Source organism: Nelusetta ayraudi, unplaced genomic scaffold (assembly GCF_046127955.1).
Source record: "Nelusetta ayraudi isolate G7.1 ecotype Tasmania unplaced genomic scaffold, CSIRO-AGI_Nayr_v1 ptg000094l, whole genome shotgun sequence".
NCBI classification, from domain to species: Eukaryota; Metazoa; Chordata; class Actinopteri; order Tetraodontiformes; family Monacanthidae; genus Nelusetta; species Nelusetta ayraudi.
In genome coordinates, this window is record NW_027466144.1 from 1,625,676 (window position 1) to 1,646,840 (window position 21,165).

The 21,165-nt window shown below is 47.0% G+C and overlaps 1 protein-coding gene across 7 annotated transcripts; it reads left to right on the top strand.

Annotated features, from left to right (window-relative positions):
• The first annotated feature begins 1,485 nt into the window (after positions 1 to 1,485).
• On the top strand, positions 1,486 to 20,769 carry myom1b (myomesin 1b). Of its 7 annotated transcripts, none has more exons than XM_076047365.1 (41): positions 1,499 to 1,640; positions 1,989 to 2,222; positions 3,821 to 3,955; positions 4,108 to 4,282; positions 5,328 to 5,485; positions 5,664 to 5,756; positions 6,171 to 6,259; positions 6,448 to 6,489; positions 7,529 to 7,690; positions 7,773 to 7,934; positions 8,906 to 9,047; positions 9,134 to 9,333; positions 9,490 to 9,543; positions 9,629 to 9,753; positions 9,847 to 10,030; positions 10,150 to 10,324; positions 10,488 to 10,609; positions 11,884 to 11,901; positions 13,373 to 13,569; positions 13,646 to 13,772; positions 13,862 to 14,046; positions 14,147 to 14,261; positions 14,338 to 14,494; positions 14,586 to 14,692; positions 14,778 to 14,822; positions 14,933 to 15,069; positions 15,310 to 15,454; positions 15,711 to 15,770; positions 15,885 to 15,952; positions 16,047 to 16,160; positions 16,656 to 16,715; positions 16,956 to 17,043; positions 17,120 to 17,158; positions 17,255 to 17,360; positions 17,463 to 17,626; positions 17,781 to 17,817; positions 18,039 to 18,061; positions 18,292 to 18,347; positions 18,443 to 18,658; positions 20,109 to 20,256; positions 20,349 to 20,769. In XM_076047365.1, the coding sequence occupies exons 2-41, from the start codon at positions 2,059 to 2,061 to the stop codon at positions 20,534 to 20,536; spliced, it is 4,782 nt and encodes a 1,593-aa protein (XP_075903480.1). In that variant the 5' UTR covers positions 1,499 to 1,640; positions 1,989 to 2,058; the 3' UTR covers positions 20,537 to 20,769. The 7 variants fall into 7 exon arrangements, with proteins under 7 accessions (XP_075903486.1, XP_075903480.1, XP_075903481.1 ...); XM_076047366.1 differs by having other exon boundaries at positions 20,109 to 20,244; XM_076047368.1 differs by lacking the exon at positions 16,656 to 16,715.
• The last annotated feature ends 396 nt before the right edge of the window (positions 20,770 to 21,165 follow it).

Sequence of the window (21,165 nt, forward strand, 5' to 3'; positions counted from 1 at the left end):
GACCTTTGATGAAAGAAAGAAATATGAGTAAGAGAGTACAACATGTTGATCAAGGATGTTATTCAAACATCTAAGTGTGTGTGGGTTATCTACATCGCAAAAATAGTCCCAGATCCCATGAGGCGCTGCGTCCATACTGCTGGAATGTCCTGGACAGCTGAGCATGGTGACATGTTTGTAATTCAACAACAAATGCCTACATTGTGACAATCACCCCCTCATGTGAGCACATAACTTGAAATATTGCAGTTGAAAAAAGGAATCCAGTCTGTGTCCTTGAACTTAATCACACTTCTTTTTCCTCGTTCTTATCAACAAAATCCAAGTTACAGTTGCAGGAAGGATAAATACAAATATAAACAAAAGCATTTTATATATGTAACTGCATCAGTCATGGTCTGTTTAAATTAATTATGACAATGGTCAAGCTGTATGAGTCCGCTAATATCCCTGGTCGTAGTGTTTTCATATTTCCAGGAAGATAATGCAGCTGAGGGTTTCAAGGAAAAGACTCGACGGTATCAAACTGTGAGTGACAGCTGGGAGACTGACTGTTTGCTTGGCTTTGACCTTTGGTTGTATTTACTAATCTCCAAGCTACCCCCACGGCTCTGTCCATAGAGATATTATGAATATATACAACATGCATTGATTTTAATGCAGCAGTGTGACAAAAAAATCTAAAAATTAATGGAATCATGAATTATAACATTAATTTGCTTAAAACATTATAAAAAAAAACCATAAATTCTAATGGCTGTATATTTTTACATTCAAGTGGAATGCTACACAAATTTCTCATGTGCTTGTGATGCTCCTGCTCTAAATATGCTCAAGCACTGACCAATACCAAACATATGTAATCACGATTAGAAAGTGAGTGACGTAAATCCAATTGTTGCTGTGTTTCCGTGTGCTGGGAGTGCTCCTTCCCTGTGTACTGTGAGGTGTTCAATTCTCTGTTTCGTTAATGAAATAATACACTTGCCAATATAATACTGGTGACAACGAGGCAGGCGCTGGCAGTCACTGCTAAGAAGCAGGTAACAATAGCATGGCTAAAGTTAGTGACAGTCACAGCTGAGCCTGTTGTGCTTTAAAACACTTCCAGGCAAACGCAAAGGTGTATTGTGGGCCGATAAAACACTTCACTTTCAATTTTCTTAAATCCATCATGCAAAAAGGGAATTTTATCATGAACTTAATTTTCCATCAGCAAAATTTGACCGCGAGATTCTTTTCCCCACTGAAACAATAAATCAACCATGTCTAGGGGTTAATCTACTGTAGCTTTTAAGAACGTGTCAGACAACCAAGTTTGAACAGTCAGTGCAAGCAGCCATGCTATGAGTGCTTGTGTCAGACCAGTGCGCTCACAGGCAGAGACCTGGCTGCACCCATAAATGTGTTGCACTACTGGGGTTGACATACTCCCCCCCCCAAAGCTTTACTCCCGGCTATATTTATCCTCACCCTCACCATAAAAGGATGCGCCTGCAGCTCGGACACTCTGTTAAGGGCCAACATTATTTTTGTTGTGTAGACTGCAGCTCCGTCCTCTCCTACCTGCAGGTTGGCTGACATAGCTGGACCATCTTTTTCCCTCTAAAAAGTTTGGAGTTTGCAGCCTCGCGTCCGGGGTAGGTGGCCAAATTGGATGTGCCCAGTTGTGACGTTGCCTTTGTCTGCGAGAGCATGCTGACGACACGCGTGACTGCCTGAATATTTGTTTTGCAAGTATCAAATCTAAATTTCAAGACTGTGAATGATGTAATGGCTGCATTGATACCTCTGAAATAATTTATTTCAGATTTTTTTTTATGACAAAAAAGTCGATAATATGTAATCTGTGTCTGTATTAAAAGTGAAAACTGCCTGCACTTTAACCAGTTAGTCTTTGTGAGAGAAACTGGCAGAGGCAATACTTGACACTGCATTATGATGTAACATTTGATCCAACTGCTCTTGAACACTAATCAACCACGCAGACAGCAAACAAAGAAACTCTGAGAAGCAAAAGCTTGAAAGCCAAGAGGAAGACTCGGGCCGCCAAGCAGGATGTCTGGATCTATACCGTTTTACCAGAAGCACCACCGCCACTACGACCGCGGCTACCACAGCAGGGAGGCCGAGTCTAAGCTGAGCCATTACCAGTCCAGCAGCAGGTACACTGCTGGCAGCAGCGCCGCCTCCTCCACCAGCGCCAGCAGCAGGAGCAGGGGGTAAGGAGGAAGGAAGAGGATCAGAGTCTTGACCTGCAGAAACGCTCTGCTGCCCCCCTTAACAGCATCACCCAAACCCGGCACATCCGTCCTCCCGGGTGGATCACTTCCCCGTCACATCAGCAGGATCCCGCTAACGGTCATTCTCTCTTCCGAGTTCTCCCTCTTCTCTGATCACTCCATCCAAACCATGAAGATTTCTTCTTCCATATCTTTGCAACCGTCCTGCGCTCATCTCCCTGCATGCACAGTTTGCCTTATTTCCTTTTTGATTTGATTTTTAACTTCTAACACATCAATTACTAACTGAAACTGAAACATTTCTGTCAGGATTTTTGGACCGTTTAACGCAAACCCCCACGACACATACGGAAAAGTGTTATGTAATGTCTGATGGAAGATGACGTAGACTGAAATAGAACCTTGACCTCTGCATACCGTGTCGGAGCGAAAGCAGCGAGTGACAGTTTGTTGTTCTCAAACTTGAAATCAGAATCCCAGACTCGGGAAAGAAGGTCTGACACATTTTTGTGAGTCTGTGTGTGTGTGTGTTTTGGCAACTGTGACATAAAATCAGGAGAACCGTCCCAAATTAGTCTTTGACTTTGTTTTTCAAACTTGTGCAGCACCTCATTCAGTTTTCACTTCCCCCACCCCCAAGATTTCTTCTTTTAAATACAATCAAATTAACTGTTCTTTTAAATTCCAATGGCAAATTTGTAAATGGATTATTTTTTAGAATCAGAGCTTCCGGTTATATTCCGCTAAGGACATCTGGTGTTTACAGCCCATGCTGGGAAACAACTTAACACATCACATCTGAGCTGAGCTGAGGAATGGAGAAAGTATATGAGTGGCATTATTTCTTCAAACCATCAAATTCCTGATAAAGATTGTTGGATTTTGGTCACAGAACCACAACCTCACAAACAATAGTGCATTTAGACGTAAACGGCTGCATCTTGAATGACAAAGAATCCGAAGAATGCACACGGTCAGAGGTGAAACATACGTGACCCAGATACGGGGAGAAACGAGAGCAGCCTTCCTGCCCTGACTTCCTTATCAGGTTCTTGCCATCCCATCCACCCGGCCACCCGGCCACCAGCCCTTCAACTCTGCCAGTGTCACCGCTGACTCGCTGTCAAGAGTCTGATCCCGTCTGTGAGACGGCCCAGTCCATGGAAAACCTCTTGGTTCTTCCCGGGGGACTAGTTATCATCGTGGAGCAGCCGGGTGCCAACACTCCAAACAACCAAAACAAACAAACACTAAAACTGTCCACACGAGGCCAATCATGACTGGGTTTTCCAATTTTCCAATAAGCAAACAGACGGCAGTGACTCTTTTGTATGGAGATCTTCGTTTTGGTTAATATTACAATTTTCAGGTCTGTGTTTTTCACATCAGCTTCTTTCACTGTAAAGATGTAAACATGCCGAAGCATTAACTCCGAACCACCACCTTCTCCATTCAACCCTACTTTTATATCCATTTCACCCCCCCAACCCCTCCTGGCTTAACCCCCACATGTTGACTCTCTTATTGGTAGCAGTGTCCTGCTGGGCGCCAGCCTGATGCTTTTCCACGTATCCCAGACTTAGAGAGACTTCGAGCTCTTGGCTGGAGGCGAGCAGACTGAGCCTCTCGCCAAAGAGAGCCAAGCCCACCTACTTAGCGGTGGATAAAGAGAACCAAATCATCGGCTATGTAGTTCCAATCTTCAGGGGCAGGTAATTCACCTCTCGACTGAATTTCGAGACTGTTTTTTGTTAAATGTATTTACCTTATTTAACGCCCTGGACTGACCTAGCTTTTAATGACATGTTTTACTCCCAATATTCATCCCCACCCTGCGGCCGGATCTGCCCTGCGAATATTCAAGTCAAGAGTTTGCGGCGGGATATTCGGACGCGCAGGAGGCCAGGGTGAGGGACACGGCTGCCTACATGGCTCGCAGGGATTTGTTCTCCAGTGGCCTGGAGATGGAGAGGTCAGAGCTGGTCGCCAGGAGGGAGGCCATGCGCGAGTCGGCCGAGCGCATCTCGTTGAACAAAAGGGTCAGTGGGGGAACTAACGTTGGGCTAAAAACAACAACAACAAAAAGGATTTCATTAACACCATTAACGCTGAACATCTAGCGGCTACGTTAGCCCTTTGTTTGATGTGGCGTCTCATCGTTTGCACCACGTATTTCTCATTTTCATGTTCACGACATCACCCGAAACTGATTTCTGCGTATGTGTGTGTGTGAAATCACGGTTCACTTTACCAGCTCATGACATCAGAGTGTTGTGATAGATTAAGAAAACAACAACAACAAAGCAAATCGACCAAAACTCCGTCCTCACGGAGCCATTACGATGGTGCTACACCTGTTTTTATGTTCATCCATTTCCACTGAAGCCATAAAGCCCGCAGTCAATCTAGTTTGGGCCTCTCCTTTTCAAAAGTTGCACTTGTTCCCAGAAGGACATGTATAGGTAATCTCATGATATGAGTAACATCCTGTCTGGCAAGTCACTGAGAAGAAGTATTTCAAACTAATCCTCCTTTAAATACGATACATCACAAGTTTATCATGACTTTATATAAATGGGTCTTTAATAGTGCCTGTGGCTGAGTGCTTCCTACTTGCTCCTTATGTCAGGGGCTTATTAATGTCCCTGGGTGATGATGTGAGGTGGTGCTCTGTGGTACGATGAGCTATATCAAAGTCACAGTGATTCCCCCTCCTCAGTGTTTTCCTCTGCTCGGGCAGCCTCGCGGGGCGACACATTCCTCAGGAGATTGTGTTTCTGGAGACAGTGTCCCACTGCCGTTGTCCAATTATGACTTGACTCTGTAGTCGGCCCCACAAACACGCTGCTATTCACAGAATGTGACGAATAACTAGTACTCACAACACGTGTCGCTTGGAAAAGTGGTGAATCTACTGCAGTTCTGCCTGTGCACGAAAGCATTCATTTATTTGCATCAAACTCCTGGAGGGGTTTTTCTTGGGTTGTCCAGGTTTGTGCCTCGTCCCCGCCCGACCCAACGCCTCAGTGTCACCCCCTCCCTGCCTCCCTCCCTCCTTCCCTCCCGCCCTCCTCCTCTCTGCAGATCCATGAACACGGGGAACACTTCAAGCGCATGAACCAAGATAGCCTGATGCATCCGCCAGAGTTTGTGATCAAGCCGCGCTCCCACACTGTGTGGGAGAAGCAGTGCGTGCGCCTGCACTGCACCGTCAGCGGCTGGCCCGACCCCAGGGTCGTCTGGTAGGTCACTCACGGCGCTACCCAGTGCCGCTTCACTCCATCAGCTCGTTCACATGTCCTCATGATTTTCCTCTTTCACTCCGCTGTCTTCTAAGCTCCGTCTGTGTCCTCTGTTTTTGTGCTGTCCTCTCTCTACTTTCATGTGCTCCACCTCTACTGCCGCCTCCACCACTACAAGGTACAAAAACAATGTGGCTATTGACGCCCTTGCCAACCCTGGCAAGTATAAACTGGAGAGCCGGTACAACGTCCATTCGCTGGAGATTAACAAGTAGGTCCATCTCCAGCATTTGTCCATTGATGTCTGTCTTGAGATGGCCTAGATTCTATTCTATTCTATTCTATTCTTCTGAAGGCCTTTAAGTTTGAGTAATAATTATGCAGCATGAGCTATGGCACTGTCACCTTCATTTGCATTCCATTATGCATCACACAACACACTTGTTTTCATGTGCGTGGAGCAACACTGCCAGGTGCGGATGACATCACTGTCGGTGTCTATTTATTCCCCTGGTATTCCTGGTTGGGAGCGACGGAACACTTTACAGTTGCGCGGTCTTGCATAGTTTGTGTTATGAAGGTGGCTCAGAGGGGCTCAGGCTGAAATGAGGGCGGTACAGTGGGCGCTGGGCACGTGATGCCCGAGGGCGACAGAAGGTGGTCACGCGACGCTCTCCTCTTTCAGATGCGACTTTGAAGACACGGCGCAGTACTGCGTCTCTGCCATGAACACCCAGGGGGAGCTGTCTGCAATTGCCTCCATTGTTGTGAAAAGTACGCTGTTTTTTTCTCACCACCTCACACTCACATGTGCAAGAGTCACTTTTCCCACTATAAAGAAATTGTGCAAAATGAGGCTGCTTGTGAAAAGTGGCCTCTACTATTACAGAATTGCAAACTTGACATGCAGTTGATTTCCAAGTGAATGCTGGCCATAATAAAAGCAAATTCTGTTATTCTAGGGTTCAAAGGAGAGGTGGATGAGTACTTGCCTTCGCCCAGACGTAAGTGTTAAAATCCCCTGGAATGTTTTCTTGCAGTCTTGTGAACTATTTTTAAAGTCTATATTTATTGGCTTACGGTGAATGAAGAGAAAAAAAACCCAAAATACATTGTTCGTTTTTGTCTGAAGAAAGCTCTTCACTGACGTGTGCACCAGGCAGATAATTTCTTTAAGGTATTCATAGGTTACTGCTTCCTTTGCCAAACCTCTAATCTGTTTGTTTTACTTTCCCCAGTTTCAGGTATGTAAATGGCAGAAACTGTAACTCTCATAAATCCCTTAAAAAATAATATAATGCATCTATCATAGTAGAGTTTTAGTAAAAGTATTTTTCTTTCATCTCTACTTTAATTGTGTATTATGATGTGGCTCATCATGGATAAATGTCATAGCCTCCTTCATTGGGTGGGATGTGGACTGCAAAAAGCATCGGACGCCATAACAATAACTACCTTCTTTGTTCCCTTGATGCTGTGTTGACAATGCAGGGGCTGTTGTTCAAGGTAACCTGGTCACATGACTGTGGTTTGAAAAAGTTTGGGTGAACTTTTTTTTCCCATGCCGATTGCGCTCTCTCTCTCTCAGTGTCTTTCGCTCAGTCTCTTTCTTGCATGCCCATCCTTGTCTGCACACTGTCACACTCCATGGCTATGAAACTCTCGAGTCTCTCCAGCACAGCGCTAGCATTAGAAACGCGTGCTCTGTGTTAGAACGTAGCGGTTGGAAAACCTGTCGTGCGTCTCCAAACTGTCTTTTGACTCTGTTCTCCTTGCATGTAAGCAGTCACTTTTTTTCCATTTGAGAGCCACAGTTCTGTTTTCCATTTCCCATCCCCACCCCTTCCTCAGGAGTCCTGCATTTTTCATGTGTCCTTGTACTCTCCTGTGAAAGCGATCACACTTCCTGTCTCTCTCCCATCTCACAGTCTCGTGTCGCCCCACCCTCTTCATCTCATCCACATGCTCTTCGTGTTTTGGTTGGGTTTTTTTTTACCTGGCAGAGCTCTAAAACCTGCCGCTTGGTGCATTAACTCTCTGCAGACGGCCCAGTGTCCGAGTACGGCATCACCTTCCAGACTCACATTGTCGATAAGTTCGGCGTGTCGTTCGGGAGGGAGGGCGAGACCATGAGTCTGGGATGCACGGTGGTCATCTACCCGACGCTGCACCGCTACCAGCCAGAGGTGCAGTGGTACAGAGACGGTGAGCATTCCTTGTGTCCCTTCTTTCAATAATTTTCCCAGATTGGCGACTATCAGTCTTCATCCTGCCGTTTGCTCCGCAGACGTGCTGCTGTCTCCTTCCAAGTGGCACCAGATGCACTGGAGCGGAGACAAGGCCACGCTGACCCTCAACCACCTCAACAAGGAGGACGAGGGTCTCTACACCTTGCGCGTCACCACCAAGTCCGGGTACGAGACCTACTCCTCCTACGTCTTTGTCAGAGGTGAGCAGCGCAGACCAGCAAATATGAAATATGTGAAAGTGCCCTCCTGTGTGAAAACAGTGTCAGGGTCAGGATGGTCTTCGATGTGTCCATTCTGCAGTTGCAACTCTCCAATGTGAGCCAGCAGGTTTTAAAATAGGACGCCCTTGTTGAGGCGGCTGAGTGGCAGCTCGTTGGCGTCTGTTTGAACACAATGGAAAAAAGTGGTCGGTGAAGCTTCGACCCCCGAGTCTGAGTCCGTTTGACCTTTGGAGTTCCAGTTTCTGGTTATGTTGGGAACGACGAGGCCAGAAAAGAGAGCCGCTTGGTCCCATGGTGGAGCTCAGGAAAAGGCCAGTGCCACTCCGTCCACTCAGGCTATTCTGAGAGCGCAGGAACGCAGCCGGAGTGAAGCTATCTGCTGCCGGGAGAGACAATCGGCCGCGGGCTGAGTGATTCTCACGGGTGAAAATAGTTTGGATATTATTACCTCGTGATATGTCCTTATTGTTAGATTGCGACTCCATTTTTAGTGCTACATTATTGTTTTGTTTTGGGCTTATAACTTTATTTGTCAAAATGATCTTTGTTGTAGATCATTTAATTTTCTGTCCCTGGATATTAGTGCAGCGAGTGCCCTTTAGTGTGTGTACGTGTGTGTGTGTGTGTGTGTGTGTGTGTGTGTGTGTGTGTGTGGCCACCCCTCTTATCCCCTTTCAACTCCGGGTTGGGCCACTGCTAATTCTGTCCTGCTGCTGCTGCTGGTCTCCGTCGCTCGTGTTTTGACTCTGGGATCAGAAACACTTCGGGTGCGAAGCCTCTTGCAGCCAATCCACAGTTCACTGCAGGCCACAGCTCACCTCACACAGCAGCAGCAGCAGTGGACACTGTTGACAAGAAACAATTAAAAAAAAAGACAAATATTCAAAATGAAACCACTAGTTTCAAGTGCTTGTGTTTCCTGACCTTGGTGCCCTTTCCACTCGTGCCAGATGCTGATGCTGAGGTGGAAGGAGCCCCCGGTGCTCCCCTGGATGTACGCTGCCTGGATGCAAATAAAGATTACATCATCGTCACCTGGAAGCAGCCAGCTGTGGACAGAGGAGACTCCATCCTGGGCTATTTTGTGGACAGGTCGGCCAATCTTCCAGTTTTTTTTTTCCATAGGAGGAATCTTGTTTTCTCCCGCATCCCAACCGCTTGCGTCTGTTTCCCTGCAGGTGTGAGGTGGGAACCAACCACTGGATCCAGTGCAACGACACGCCGGTCAAGTTTGCCCGCTTCCCCGTCACGGGCCTGGTGGAGGGTCGCTCCTTCGTTTTCCGCGTGCGTGCCGTCAACAAGTGCGGCATGAGCCATCCGTCCCGGGTGTCTGAGCCGGTGGCTGCCATGGACCCTGCGGACCGGGCCCGGATAAGAGGTGGCACAGCCATCGGACTGGATTCTCAGTTTTAATTTAATAATTAGAAATATGTTTTTATACTTGTTTCAGATGAAATTCAACATAATTTGTTTGAACGGAGCAGCGAAAATATATCAGACGTAGAGATGCTTAATAACGCAAATGTCCCATTAGGTACCTCTGCTCCCTGGACTGGACAAATTATTGTAACCGAGGAAGAACCTGCGGGTGAGACCGGCGATGCAATTATTTGCTGATTATAACACAGGTGAATGGCGCGTTTAACTAAATAAAATAACTATGTGGCCGCCAGAGGGCGTTGTTCCTGACAGGCCCCTGGAGCTTCAGGTGACCGAGGCTACCAAGAACTATGTGGTGCTGAGCTGGAAGCCGCCTGCAGGGAAAGGCCTAGAGGGTGTCATGTACTATGTGGAAAAGGTAATCTGTTCAAGGAATAATGATGATAATAATAATATATGATGATAATAATGATGATGATGATGATAATGATAATAATTTCCTTCCCCCCAGTGTGTCTCTGGCACAGACAGCTGGCAGAGGGTGAACACCGAGATCCCAGTCAAGTCTCCCCGCTTCGCCCTGTTCGACCTATCTGAGGGGAAGTCCTACAGCTTCCGCGTCCGCTGCTGCAACTCCGCCGGCGTCGGCGAGCCCTCGGACCCGACCGAGGCCACCACCGTCGGGGACAAGCTCGGTCAGAGGAACGCAGCACGTGCAAGTGTTCATGCATGCGACGTGCCACAGCTGCAGCTCACTAGGAAAAGTGTTGCAGGAACAAATCGTAAAGCGATGGGTTCTGGTTCTGGTCGGCAGATATCCCGTCGCCTCCTGGCAGAGTTGTCCCCACCAGGAACACGGACACCTCAGTGGTCGTGTCCTGGGAGGCGTCCCAAGATGCCAAGGAGTTGGTGGGGTACTACATTGAGTGCAGTCTGGTGGGCAGCAATGAGTGGGAGCCGTGCAACAACAAGCCAGTGAAGTGCACCAGGTAATATTAACACTCATGGCTGCATTCATGGATATACAATGATAAAGGTCCTGACATATTCTGCAAATTCTGCAGTGTTTTTTTTTTTTTATCTATGTAATGGATTATTGCTTGTTTGTCGGTGATAATGATAATAAATAAATAAGTCACTTTTCGCTTGCAGGTTCATCTGCCATGGCCTCATTACAGGAGAGAAGTACGTGTTTCGTGTGAGGGCAGTGAACGCAGCAGGACTCAGCCAGTTCTCGCCGGAGTCTGAGCCCGTTGAGGTGAAGGCGGCTATTGGTGAGTGGAGCCACGACTGTGGTGCTTCTGGGTCCCAGCAGTCAGGAATAGAGCCATCACGGCTGCATAATAGTAGTCAGAATATCCTGATATTGTGTTTCTTTTTGTAAATGTGAAATGTGACAGTGAAGCAGCAGCAGGTGTTTCCTCAGCCCCCCCCCACGTCATTCAGTGTTTCTCTCCCACACTTCACTGCTGTCACCCTGTCCTGTTACTGTGCACTGTCACGTGCCTCCCTACCGACATCCTTGTACACCCACCACCACCACCACCACCACCACCCTCCTCCTCCTCCCTGCGCAGCCTGAGGGTCAGGACTTGTAGACTTCCTCTAATTTGGGTCGCTGTGATCCAATTCAGCGGTCGTTACAAACCAGCCCAGCGTCCCACCACCACCACCTCCTCCTCCTCCTCTCCCCACATCTCCCTCACCTTCTCCTGGGCACTGTGACGTGCCGGCCACCACCACCTCCCTGTCCCCTTTCCGCGGTGCTTAAGGTACAAGCAGACGCACCTCCTCCAACCCAGCCAACCCCCCAGCGCAGTTTTGTTTTGTTTTTTCCATCCCGGCCCCCAGTTTTAACCTCCTCTCTAACAGCTGAACCTGGCAGAGGTGCAACTCCTCCCGGCATTAACACCGACTGTGCAAAGCTCCAGTGATAAGCGTTCGAAATGCTCCTTTCGGAACAGCCTGCATGAGCTCCCTGAAGCCAGCGCACATCAGAACTAACACGGCTTTCGCAACATTGCCCGTCACTGCTGAGCAGCGAGATCTGCTCTCCCTTGTTGTGGAACACTCTCAAGACAACAAGCCAATGTGCAACAAAACAAGCAAAACATTTTTAAAAATAAAAAGGCATAATTGAAACCTTGTTGTTTTATAATTGACTTTCATCAAATCCCTGGAAGGTCAATGAGCACATTGGCTTTGCCACTTCAGAACAGTGTTTCTACATCAAGGTTTCTCCCGCCTGCACGCTCTCATTTCACCACTGAAGCCTCCTCTGCTTGTCCTGCGGATGTCATGTGATCATCTTGTCTTCATTGTCGACTCAGAACCAGATGAGGACATTTTTTGCGTAATAAGATGGCCTTGTGTTGCTTCATGTCTCTCTTTTCTTCTTCTTTCTATTTCTCGCTTGTCATCTATCTGCTCTAAGAATGTTGTGAAGCAATTCATGGCCCTCTCTCTCTCTCTCTCTCTCTCTCTCAAAAAAAATAAATAATGCTGTTTTTTTTTTTCATTTCTTGCTTTTCTCTGCTAACTCCTGTAGGGGGCGGCATCCCTCACGGTGCGTTTCCAGAAATGGGGCCGAGCGGTATAGTGGGCCAACTAACTGAGCACGGGCCACGCTGGGCGGGCACGCATGAATCTGCCTGCTCCTCCCCCGACACTCCCCCCCCGAAAAATCACGTCACAGCTCAGGCCGTCGCTGAGGCCAGGAAAGGGGGCGGGGCCTCGAGCTCAGGCCGCACCGGCTGTGACCCCGCCCAGGGTCAAAGCCATGGGTGCGGGCCGGAGGCCGCGTCCTGTGCCCCTTGCCTGGCTAAAGACCCAGGGTCTGCGTCAGACTCCCACTGGGACTCACCCACTGACTTAGCCGTCGTCACCACTGCACACTTAGCTGAGCCACTTCCTGTCGACCAGCCTGAGGCCAGACAGGCAAGTAAGTTCCCTTTAGACGCATCAGCCGGTCTGGAAACGGCAAAACCCAGGAGACGGTCAACAGGTGAGCACCAGGTGGAAATCCATGGGTCCGCTCAGGTCTCAGAGATACAGGAGAATCATTGTTATTAGTGTTTTGAAATGGTTATCAGTTCTGTTACATGTTGCAATCAAGGTAAGTCACTGAAAAACAAAGCTTAACTCATGCTTGTCGCCACTTTCCCTCACAGCTGATGGTAGCCAGAGCACTTTAACACACACACACACATACACACACACACACACCCAGGCAGGAGCCGGCTTATCACACGCACTTGAAAAATGTGGGTCATCCACTCAGGGTGAGATCAGAATGGTGGCAACCTGTGATGTTGTTGGCAGCGCCACCAAGTGGGCCAGCGCACCGAAATAACATGACTTTTTTGTGTGCATGCAGGCCAAACTATCAGCACCGAGAGCCAAATGTAACTTTTTCTCTTTTCCCATCAATTCCATATGTTTTAAATTCATTTCATACACATAAAACAACACTGCCTATATTTTCCAGGGCCGGAGCAGCTAAACTGGCACGAGTCTGTAAAAATGATTTACAGTTTTACTTTAAATTACAAGCAACACAGCAATGAGCAGGTACATTTTTGATATTGTTAAAAGAGACACTATAAATGTATCACCTTTCTAAAGTGGTTGAACAGTCTAAAGCAAATTTCCGTCTGACTTTAACTTTTTTTGTGTGTAAATGTCAGAATAAAGCCTTTAAAAAAAACACTTAATTGCCATGGTGCATCGACACAATATCACTGAAGCGGTTTTGTCTTTCAACTCGCATCCAAGCCAGTGGTGATGTAAAGTTTGGCTCCTGATAAAAACTGAGTTTTATTGCTGCCATATCCAAAAGTAAAACATCCAAATCTCTGTCATGGGATGCCAAAGCTTTAAAGCATTCACAAACTCATAAAAAAAAAGCAGCCGGTGAGAGCTGTAAATGGAAGTGGAGGAAGTACAAACGTCGACCTCAGGCGACCTCTGGGTTTTTCCACGACCTCACCGTTCTCCCGCTGAGAGGCCGTCACTAACTGGAGCCTCTGTCGTCGCAGCCTCTCCCACCCCGCCCTACGGCATCTCCGTGCTGGAGTGCGTGCGCGACTCCATGGTGCTGGCCTGGAAGCAGCCCACCTTCATCGGCGGCGCCGACATCACGGGCTACTTCGTGGACTACCGCGAGGTGATCGACGGCGTGCCGGGCAAGTGGCACGAGGCCAACGTCAGGGCCATCAGCGAGAGGGCCTACAGGGTGAGCCGAGGGGGACACACACACCAAAAAACAAAATACAAGAGTTTGTTTTGCTGACTGCTGATTTAAACGTCAGGTGTCGGACCTGAGGGAGAACATGAAGTACCAGTTCCAGGTGCGAGCTGCCAACATGGCAGGTGTTGGCATCCCATCGCTGCCCAGCGACACCTTCCTGTGCGAGGAGTGGACCATCGCCGTGCCAGGTGTGTTCAGCCGAGCCGCCTGGTTTCACAAACCCCATCTTTGGTCGTCTCCTATTGCCATCCTCTTATTCGTGCATGTTGGACTGCAGGGCCTCCATACGACCTGCAGATCCTGGAGGTGCGCAGCGACTCACTGGTGCTGCTGTGGAAGGCTCCCGTATATCAGGGTCGCGACCCCGTCAACGGCTTCTACGTGGACATGAAGGAGGCCGAGGCTCCGCACGAGGCCTGGAGGGGAGTCAACAACAAGGCCATGGAGAAGATCTTCATGAAGGTTCTTCATCGCTGATTCTCCCCCTGTTTTTTTGTTGTGCAAGAAGCAGCAGCAGTGGGATGTGCTGGTTCACTGACATGAACTTTGTTTTAAATTGCAGATTAAGAATCTGAAGGAAGCAGAGTCCTACGTGTTCCGTGTGCGCGCCCAGAACAATGCCGGCGTCGGGAAAACCTCGGACGTGACGGAGCCGGTCACAGCTGTGACCAAGCCGGGTGAGGAGAGAAGATGAGCCATTAAAAAGAAGCTTTAGTTGGAGCTCCTTGTCACGAGCTTCTGCTGGTTTTCCAGGCACCACGGAGATCGTGGTGGACGTGGACGACGACGGCGTCATCTCGCTCAACTTCGAGTGCTGCGACATGACCCAAGACTCCAAGTTTGTCTGGTCCAAGAACTACCAGGCGATCACGGACTCCAGCCGCGTGACCTCGGAGACCAAGGGAAACAAGTGAGGCTTCGGTGGAGATATCTTTCTTTTAAAAAAAGTCTCAGCATCACTCTGCCCTCTTCGTGATCGCTCCTGAATTCGTTCCCCGCAGGTCCAAAATTATTTTCAACAGCCCGGAGGAGGAGGATGTCGGCATTTACTCCTGTCTGGTCACCCACACCGACGGCACCTCGTCCAGCTACACGCTCTCTGAGGAAGGTTGGTACCAAACCCCAGAGAAAAACTGCATCCAATTGAAAAGATGAGATCAGCCTCTGACCCGGTTTCCCCTCTCTGCTACCAGAGCTCAAGAGGCTGCTGCAGATCAGCCACGACCATAAATTTCCCAGTGAGTGTTTCAGCCTCGCGCGTCATCGCTGCTCATTATGTTCTTGGAGAGAAGCGTCTTTGTCTCTTAAGCGTTGGCTCTCGCTCTCCGTCCCCCCTCTCACAAACTAGTCATCCCGCTGAAGTCAGAGTTGGCTGTGGAGCTGCTGGAGAAGGGCAGAGTTCGCTTCTGGCTGCAGGCGGACGGGATATCGGCCAACGGGAAGGTGGATTACATCTTTAACGACAACGTTCTCCCTCAAGGGGAGGTAAGAGCGTGACACTGACCAGAGCTGTGTGCACCTTTAACCCTTTGTAATAAAAACTGTGTCACAAACTGTTTGACAAGTGAGAAGTTCCTCATTACCAATGTCTTAATGTCGAAAAAGAAATTAATGTACAATTTTAAGATTATTGCATCATCATTTGTTACATACACATTATAAAAAAATCTTTATATATTAAATGGGTGATGAACCCATTTAAAATAAGTTTTTCTTTTGTTTCAGAAATACAAAATGAACTTTGACAAGAACACGGGAGTAATTGAGATGATCATGGAGTCTCTGACCCCAGCGGACGAGGGCACCTTCACTTTCCAGTTGCAGGATGGCAAAGCCACCAACCAATCCAGCTTGGTGCTGATTGGAGACGGTACGTTCGAACAAGCCGAGCGATGCTCTTCGGCAGATTAGCAGATGCTACAAGGGCCTACAAAGCGGCGCCATTACATTACAAACTACCTGAGGCTGCAATTCAGATTATGAACACTAGGAGGCAGTAAAAGCGCCAGACACCGCAAAATTCACATTTTGTGCACGTCTATAATTTATTTGTATCCAAACAGGTATGATTTGCGTTAAAATGAGGATGAAATGTTTCACGTGGCTAATTCTCTTTATGTTTGCAGTTTTTAAGGAGCTGCAGAAGGAATCAGAGTTCCAGAGGAAAGAATGGTTTAGGAAGCAGGGTAAGACTGGCTGTCAATAAAATAGCAAAAAAAAAAAACAGCAAAAAAAAAAAAAAAAAAGGCAAATATTGACTAATTCATATTATTTCATTTGTTCATCTTGGTTTGCCCCAGGTCCGCACTTCATCGACTATTTGGGCTACGAGGTGACACCAGAGTGCTGTGTTGTGCTCAAATGCAAGGTGAGGCCAAACTTTAAAGCTTTGCCAAAGAAGCATGTGACAGACACTGCATAACGCACCATCCTTAAAAAAAACATGATGTGATGCATTTCAGGTGGGCAACATGAAAAAGGAAACGTCGGCGCTGTGGTACAAGGATGGACATGAGATCAAATCGGACCAGAGCCTCGGCTTCACTGAGGGAGTCCTGAAGCTGGAAATCGCTCAGGTAGGAATCCTTGGGAAGAAATTTTGAATAAAATGTATTTAACATACTTGTATGTTTCCTCATAGTGCAACTGAATCTAGATTTTCTTGCAGTTATCATAATCGTCTTTATGTTTATACACCTAAAAACCTGTGGGTCCTTTACTTTTAATGGGCATTTAGCAGTTTTGGTCGCCAAGAGGGATTACGCCAACAAAAAACAAAAACAGCAAAGAAGGTGGTTGATATCTTTACTAACTAAGCCCTTAAAAAAAAGGCAAAGCTTTGCTTAAAACTGTAACCAGCAGCACCCGTCCTTAAATTGAATTTACAACTTCATGCTCAAGCTCTAACAATGCTTTCCGATGTTTCGATGCCGTGTCTTCCATTTCCATCGCTAAAGCTTCATTTACCATTCTGAGTCTCAAAGCCCCTCCAACTCCGCCCCCCTGTCCCCTCTGTCCCCAGCGGCATCATGTCATAGCCTTTGATAACATTCAGTGTGATCCCATTTCAGCGCGAGCGCCCAGCAAACACAGAAGACGTTGCAGAAATACTGCACTGGAGAACGCTTAAAGTTGGGAACAGTTGTTGTTGCTGTTGTTGTGGTCATGCCGTCCTGCCTGAGAATGCCCCCGTTTTGAACTCCTCTGTCTGTTTTTGTCTGTCCGCTTTTTTGCCTTTGTGTCCTACATGTGTGTTCTGCAGCATCCATACCATATCAAAAGATAAAGCTTGCCTTTCCCGGTCAATTCAAAACGTCTGGTGACTCTGTGCCTCGGTCTGTGTCTGATTTTCTTCCCTGCAACCCCGTCAGATTTCCAAAAAGGACGCTGGCGTGTACGAGGTTGTGCTGAAGGACGACAGAGGGAAGGACACCTCCACATTGAACTTGACAGATAAAGGTAGGCGGTCGGGGATCAAAAACAAACAGCAATCATCATCTGGCTGCCCTGATTGGATCGTGACCTTCTCCTCCAGGTTTCAAAGATCTGATGAATGAAGTGTTTGGATTCATCGGTAGGAAAAAAATATTTATCTTTTCCATATTCTATATGTACACTTTTAACAAAAAAAATGAGGATGCTGATGATTTTAAATGACTCTCGACCACAGCCAATTCATCCACTCCTCTGAAGATCACCAGCACAAGTGAAGGCATCAGACTTTACACCTTTGTCAGCTACTACAACGACCTGCTGCCGGTCACCTGGCACTACAAGTCAGTTCTCCGGCCTTTTCCCCCCCAGGCGTACATTCACATTTAAACATCAAAACCAAAACTATGGTGCGTTTGCTGACCATTCCGTTGCCTCACCGCCAGGGACTCTGCCATCGCCTTCTCTGACCGCATCAAGAGCGGCGTGGTGGGAGATCAGCTGTGGCTGCAGATCACAGAGCCCACAGAGAAAGACACGGGCAAGTACGCCATCGAGTTCAGCAACGGGAAGGGAGGCGTGAGGAGGACGGTGGAGCTGGCTGGACAGGGTGAGGACCACTGTGTAGTATTTAAAATACTAACAACGAGAAATTTAAACAATTATAATTAAAAAAAAAACATTGTCAATGCTTTAAGAATGATCTCAAATTAAAATAAATAATAAAAAGAAAATAATCTTTGCATTCTGCATTTCTTTTGTAGCATTTGATGACGCTTTTGCAGAATTCCAGAGACTCAAGTAAGTTACTGCGTAACATTGAAAACCTTAACAGTTAAATCCAACACGAAGGAACAGTTCTCCACCATGCCATGCAGATATTGGCCTAAAGAGCCTAATTTCGTTTTCTTTTAATACTTTCAGTCTGTGCGAGGAAAGCCATTGTGTGCAAACAAATTATTTTGGTTTCACTTCTCAGAACTCCAGAACTAATTTCTTGTTTCCTCATTCTACTCTTTCAGAGCCGCTGCAATCGCAGAGAGAAGTGAGTGTGTTCTGCTCTCAATATTGTCGAGTCAAAAGTTTCAAATGTTTCAAATTCAGTGATGATATTTGCGCACTATAACTACCAATTATTTTGAGACTATTGTTACCACAGTTGTTGAGGATGAGGGCAAATGAACCAACTTTAAGTTTAACATGTTCACACTTCAACTCATAAATACTTTGGTCTCAGCTGAAATGTTGAAACTAAATAATATTTGCTTCCTTCAGGTCGTGCTCGTGTGGCAGGAGGCCTGCCTGATGTGGTCACCATACAGGAGGGCAAGGTAAACACCACACACACACACACACACACAAACACACTTCAACACACGCTCACGCCAGCACGCCTCATCCATCTGTCTGTCCGTCCGTCCGCAAGGCACTCAACCTCACCTGCAACATCTCGGGCGACCCGGTGCCGGAGGTCACGTGGCTGAAGAACGACAAGGAGATCACGTCCGACGACCACTGCATCCTCAAGTTCGAGTCGGGCAAGTTCGCCAGCTTCACTATCACCGGCGTCAACACGTCCGACACCGGCAAGTACAGCATCCTGGTGAAGAACAAGTACGGCACCGAGAGCGGGGACTTCACCGTAAGTGTCTTCATCCCGGAGGAGCTGGCTGGCAAGAAAAAATAAGAGTCCAACCTGGTCATAAAATGTGTACAAATTCAAGAAAAAAAAGAGGAAAAATGGAAATTGTAAAAGGTTAAAAAAAAAGAAAGAAAGAAAAGGTTTGTGACATGTAGAAATATAAACTCCAGAGGTGCTGAACTGTGAACTGTAACATGCTACAAATCAGAAAAGGAACGACGAGAGTGCAATTAGAATCTATATGATATTTAAAAACAAACAAAAATTATAATTGTGTACAACTTTGCTCCAGTAATCACACACCCACAATAACAAACTCAGTGTGCAATGTCAAGTAGAACATGTTTTATTCCATTTGCTTCACATTCAGGTTCATTCTATCATGGAGATATGGAAATATTGAGATGACCAACAAAAGTCAGGACTGATATATAATATAAATTCTTCCCACAGCAGCATAGTATTTAAATTTTGGTGCATTCAGATCAGCAGCTTCACTCAGTTTGTGCAACTGACAATTTACCTTCTAGTTTTTCCATTGAGAAAAATACACTTCAGCTGAGAACCGTTTAATTCTGCACAACCTCGAAAAAAAAGAGCATTTCAAAACATCACGCAAATGGAATAAAACACGACTGATAATCTGCCCAGAGTCACTCCTGTGATTTTACACCTTTATTTTCATTGACAATCAGAATGTTGTGAACGTCACTGCCACCGTCTCCCTGTCTGTGGTGCAACACTGTGCCGCTCCACCGTTTGCCAAGTCTTATCCACCGCTGTTCTGTCGTCTCCTGCACCGTCCCAACCTTATTGATCAGGTCGATTGCTGCATCGGCCCTTTTACCCCCCCTGTTGTTGTTGTTGTTGTTTCTTTTTCCCTCAATGAGACTAATAAAAACGAGCATGTACCTTCCCACTTCCTCCTCTTCCTCTTTCACTCGAGTCACCTGTGGTCTGAACCTCCCGACCTTCACTTCCCACTCCATCATCTCTGTTCGCGTCTGCCCACTTTTTTCCAAAACACTCACAAAAGTCTTCTTCTGAGCAACACTGAGAACAGAGAGGCCATCTGGCATGAAGGCAGAGAAGAGCAGAGTGGAGCTGATGGCAGCAGGTGGGTCTGATTGCAGAGACAGAGCAGGTGTGGGGGGCGGGGTCAGGAAGACAAACAAACAGAACACAAGCAAAACTGTCACTTGGCTGCACATCCACAAATATAAAAATATTAACATGATTCCACCCAAGAATCATATTTAATATCTATTTGAATTAAATCATGCATTTAAATTTTATTTAATTTTTATTTTATTTATATCAATTTCCCTCTGGGGTTTATAAAGTCCCCTAAATGACCTTGACAATGACCGAAAGGCCCTCCGCAGAGGACTCAGACTCTCCCGCGATGCTCAATGTGAAGCCGAGGCCTTTTCCACTGTCGTCCTCTCAGCTGGAGATCATTGACGGGACCCCTGACCTCGGGGTCACGTCATACTGGACGGACGCCGAGGGCAACGTGGTGTTCAGCCCGAACACCCCAGAGGAGAAGATGCGAACCCCAGTCATGAAAACGCAAAAGCGAAAGGGTGAGAAGAGAGGCGAGTTATGCAGACAGTGTCTTAGATTCAATTGTATTTTTTAGTTTTTTGCATGTTTGAAATGTGAACGAAACGCTGTGCGCGCCTTGCAGAGTCTCTGGCTAGAACGTCCACCGTGCAGGAGGCTGAAGAAAGTAGACACCAGGAAGGGCAGGAGGAGAAACCAGGAGCTGCGGAGACAGAGAAGCAAGAAGACGGGGCGGAGGAAACTGCCAAGCAGGAGTTTTCTCCCAACCAATCAGAATCCACAGAGGAGCAGGGCAACACTCAAGAGAGCTAATCAAGAAAAACACATACCGTACATTTAAGTTTGACATGTGATTTTCTGTCTAGTGTGATGGTTTTTCACCCCAAAATTTATGTTAGCGTTTTGATTTTATAACACTTACAACCTCACTGGCAACTCCTTGCTTTTTCTTTTCTATCTATCATTGGTTTGCTTTGAGGTTGTTTTTTTTATATACAGTGTGTCTCATTTTTAACCACATTGACATTATTAAAGAAACAGTCAACTTTTTTTTCTGTTTTCATTAAAACGCTTTCACAGACAGGACAGCGGGAGTTACAGTGAGGAGCAAAGCAAACATGAGACATAGTTGGCGTGAATCGGGGCAGAATGAACTCACACCCACCCAGCCAAGGGAGTCAGTGTGAAGGCGGAGCGGCTCTGCTGCTCCCTTTGTCGAATGCACGTGTACAATTTTCCCAAAACGCAACTTGGACACAACACACACACACTGAAACACATCCCAGGTGCAAAGAACAAACAAACAAAAAACCCATGTGGTGGTTTGTCAGGCAGCAGTGATGCAAAGATGATGAAGGAATCCTCGTTGACACGGACTTGATTATATAGAGGAGTCAGTTTATTGCAAAAGAAGTCTAGCATGGATCAGGCAGTGGTCCACC